Source organism: Acanthisitta chloris, unplaced genomic scaffold (assembly GCF_000695815.1).
Source record: "Acanthisitta chloris isolate BGI_N310 unplaced genomic scaffold, ASM69581v1 scaffold3890, whole genome shotgun sequence".
Lineage (NCBI taxonomy): Eukaryota > Metazoa > Chordata > Aves > Passeriformes > Acanthisittidae > Acanthisitta > Acanthisitta chloris.
In genome coordinates, this window is record NW_008652091.1 from 218,266 (window position 1) to 222,532 (window position 4,267).

The 4,267-nt window shown below is 35.9% G+C and overlaps 1 protein-coding gene across 1 annotated transcript in view; it reads right to left on the minus strand.

Moving 5' to 3' along the window:
* The window catches only part of KIAA1715 (KIAA1715 ortholog), a 37,871-nt gene that overhangs the window by 15,054 nt on the left and 18,550 nt on the right, over nt 1–4,267 (minus strand). Inside the window, exon 8 of the mRNA XM_009075843.1 lies at nt 1,606–1,824. Within this exon, the coding sequence (XP_009074091.1) occupies nt 1,606–1,824 (219 nt within the window). The remainder of the gene's footprint in view (nt 1–1,605; nt 1,825–4,267) is intronic.

The window sequence follows — 4,267 nt, forward strand, 5'->3', positions numbered from 1 at the left end:
AAAAACTACATTAAATATTTTAATTCACAGGTTTGTCCTTTCAAACAAGGCAGTTACTTTATTTTCCTTCTTTCTCTAAGTCATTTATGCAGTAGAGGCTGAATTTCATTCAGCTTATTCTACGTGCCCAAATCTTCCCCCATGAATAAAGATATTATACAGCCAATATTATTTTATTATATAGTCAGCTTCCTTAACAAGGAGCATGCAATTTTAAACTCATTATGGAATTTTCAGTAAGCAGGTTTCAGTAAATGCGGTTTGCAACCAAATGACCAATTTCCTGGTACAAGGAGCTAATTTCTGATACTTCAAGATAATCAAGACTTTCTAATAACTTGCCTTCACAATTCACTTCAGGGATGAAAACAAATTTAGCAGTTTCATAATATAGGTAAAGAATTCCTAACAAAAAATAAGGCTTAATGGACTCTACAGACAAACTAGATCACAACTTCTCATGACAAGTTTATTCCACTACACTAAACAATATGAACAGGCATATTCAGCTTCCCAAGACCTTCCATTAGAGAGCAAGTGTCAATATATTATGCACAGTCCCAGTTTTTTATTGTACCATGGAAGTTAGTAAGCAAGAATATATAGTTTGTAAGACTTAAGCAACAAAGTAAAAAATCAGGAACATGAGGCAGAGAAAAATATTCTTGACCCCTGCATATAGAGCAAAGAACTACTCCACATTACACTGGTTCTCGTGATTCTTTGCAAGTTGCATCCCTTCTATTTTCATGACAGCATTTCATCTCCTTCCTTGCTTTGTGAGCCAACTTGCTAAACACCCTGCAATGAATGAAAGGCCTAGCACAAAACCATACACAGCTTTACCATCCATGAGGAAAATGAGAACAATGCTTCCCACCCCGAACTCTCAAATTTCGCTATCCTTCCAATGGAAATGAGTTCATATTCTATTTAATAGAGTACATTCCATCAAAATGCCAAATCAGAAATTAAGGGAAAAACATTTTCAGGATATGGAACCAAATTTTAAGGAGTACTCATTCCTACCAGATTTCAACCTGCTGCTAAACCTTTGACTCTTGTAGCAAAGTAACAATGCTCTTCTAGAATTCAGCTACAACATAAGACAACTTTTCCTGGTGTATTTGGTATTTTACATTTTAATCTATGAGCATAGATTGCACGACTATACCTCCTAGAGTAAAAATTTAAATAAATGTCAAGATGCATGTTAAAAAAATATGTGCAAGGTTTAGTAAGAAACATGAATGTATTCTGAAAGTGTTCTCCTCTGTACCTGATTTATATAAGTCTACAGTTCTTCTAAACTAAGAACATAAAAAGGTATGCTATATTGTTGACTACAGAATACTGCAAAGTTTTATTGCCATTTAAACAAAGAAGCCATAACAGTTAAATGAGCTCAGGCAATAGGTTTCAGCATCAAAAGGTGCCAGCTGTAAAGAGTTATGGCTAATTGAATATGGAACTCCTGCTTAATCAGATAACTGCTCTGCTATTTCCAAATGAAATGCCATTTCCATACTGTCTGAAAATGGCCTATTTTATTGGTAACCAGAGAAAACAATATAAACTGTAAATAACATTAAGTGCTCTGTTTACCCATTCCAGGCCCTGAAGTAGCAGGGGATCCAGGGTGTCTTGGTAAAACATTTGATTGCAAGGTTGGCACAACGGTTCTTTCCAGGGGTCCACTCGGAGCTGACGTGTCTCTCTGCAGATTAGGAGATCCTGGAACTGGTGACTTTGGAGAGCCTTGTTTAGAAGCCACTGGTGGGGGTGTAGAAGCATTTCTTTGAGCTGCAGTCCTCTGACGAATTTCTGACAAGAAGATGTGCATACTGATTTTAATATTTAGTGTTACAAACAAGATATCAGTACAAGTACATTCATATTGTTATTCCAAGCAGCAAATTACAGAGTCAAACAAAACCAGAAAGGTCTGTAACTGAAGATCACCAGCCACCTGGCTGAGCATGCCATAGAAATAAATACCACACAGAACGCTATTTTAATAGCAATAATCATTAACTGTTAAATATTTTGGGCAAAATTCTTCTAGAAGGAAATTAGCATATACCTTATGATTCTGTTCTTTAAGGCGGAATGCTGGAGATATGAACAGCAAGACTCAAACCACAATATACAAAACTGACCACTCTGTAGTTTAAACATGATTCCAAGTATTCAGCTTTCCATGGAACCAAAATATTCAGTCAATATCTAAAATACCCAGGCTAAATGCCAAGAGCTATTTTAAAAAAAATCATACTGGAAAAATGAAACAATTCTAAAACCCAAATAACATCATATGACTTCATTCACTTCTTTCAGCAACCCTACCATCAAACCCGGTGCTCAGATTGTCACAAAGCAAAAACAGGCTCTGCTGGAACATGTCCTTACTTCTACATCTTCTCACATCACTATCAGAGTTACTGTTAAATCACTATTATTAAACACTTAATAGATTTCCTCAGTTGTTCTTACCTGAAGCCAGAGTTCTCATTAACACCAATGGGAACATCACAGTAATAATGTATTATGGTTTAGGTATTACAGCAGTCATACAAACCTGAATGAAGTTCATACACTATTGAAACAAATCAAATGAAATAGTGGCTTTAAGGCTGCAGACATTAAGGTAGTTAAAAAGTAGCAGCTTAGTCTCTGAAACTAACATCCCCAGAACACCCACACCTAAGGCTTACAGCATCACACAGAGTTAGTGTATAGAACCCACTTCAGTGTGAACTTCCTTGACAACCAACGGAATTTGACATTACATTCGGACTTTAAAATCATCTCCATGAGTTTCAAGATTAGAGACATTTTATCTGCTGACTTTGTATCAGGCTAGAAGTTTAAATGCTTAGCAGGCAGTTTACAGGTCCACTGGCAACCAGCCACTAGAAAACAGTTGTGCTGAGTCTGAAGGAATGATCCCTGTTCCCTGAAAGTACAATACTACCATGGGTAAGCTTCTGCTTTGGCTGGAGAAGGCAGGAAGTGTGCAACATCAGACTGCACTAGCTAAGAAAGAGTTGCTATCACTGAAGTACTAGGTCAAACATAAAAGTTCTGTTGGACAACAGTCAACATTTAGTGCCATGAAAATGGCAACATACATAGGTTATGGTCGTGCCTACTTATCCATACATATAAATAGGATTAATACACAATAGAAGAATTTAAAATTCTTTGGTATCACTAGTTAAAAGACTACAAGTGCTCAAATTCTTACTAAAAATCCACTCCATTCAGAGCAGATTTACTAGTTTTCCCCTGCCACACTTTCATGTGTCTGACTGCATTATTTCACACTTCATCCTCCAAGTTAGATCACCCAATGAGTATGAAGGTTCTGTACTTTAACTTGATTTTAAGAAGTAAAGTTTGTCCCCTCACTATTTAAGCTGTTCAGAACCCAGAAACCAGGATAAATTGGTGATGTACTTACCAAAATTCCATTAAGGTTTCCTTGGTGACTTGCTTCTATTTTGAAAACTACTCTGGTGCTGAGAGTTTCATCTTAATTAAGAATTCATTTATGATGAACCTCACCACTAACATGTCTTGGAGAGCTTTTTGTGAGAGACACGAGTAGCAAACTTTCAAGTTTAACGACACTAAAATAAGTGCATCATCCTCTCTCTGCCATCTGATCAACAGGCATGACTCATCTTCAAGCAATATATCTATTATGACCCATGATTTATTTACCAATTATAGTCAAGTTTGTGTTCTAGTTTCCACTTATGTACTCTTTTCAAAAAATTAAGCTAAAGGTATTCATTTCTCAACTCTTCTCAGCTCCACAGATGTTCAAAAAATGAATGGTAAATATGAAGCCTAATTCCACTTGTTCTGAGATCATTTTAAATACCTATAAAAAAGATATTTTAACACATTCTTTTCTTCATTGCAAAGCCTGCTTGATTATGGTTTTACATATAAAAATGTCAAAGATCACAACTGTAATTTCTACATATGGATGTTGCTGTTATGTTTTGAAGGCTGTCTTCCTAGATCATATGGTTTAAGCGAATTAATTCTGACTGCTTAACAGCTCTGAGTCTGTTTCAATAGGTCACAGCTACATTCACATTTATTCAGAGCCCATAATATATTATTCCTATGCAATTTTCATACCACCTATGAGAACTTTGCCCCTTTTGCCTGTTCTTTCTGAAGGGTCATTTTAGGCAAGTCTTCTTTAAATTACTTTCAATTTTTAAAAAGTTAATGCTACTTTAGTGACTCT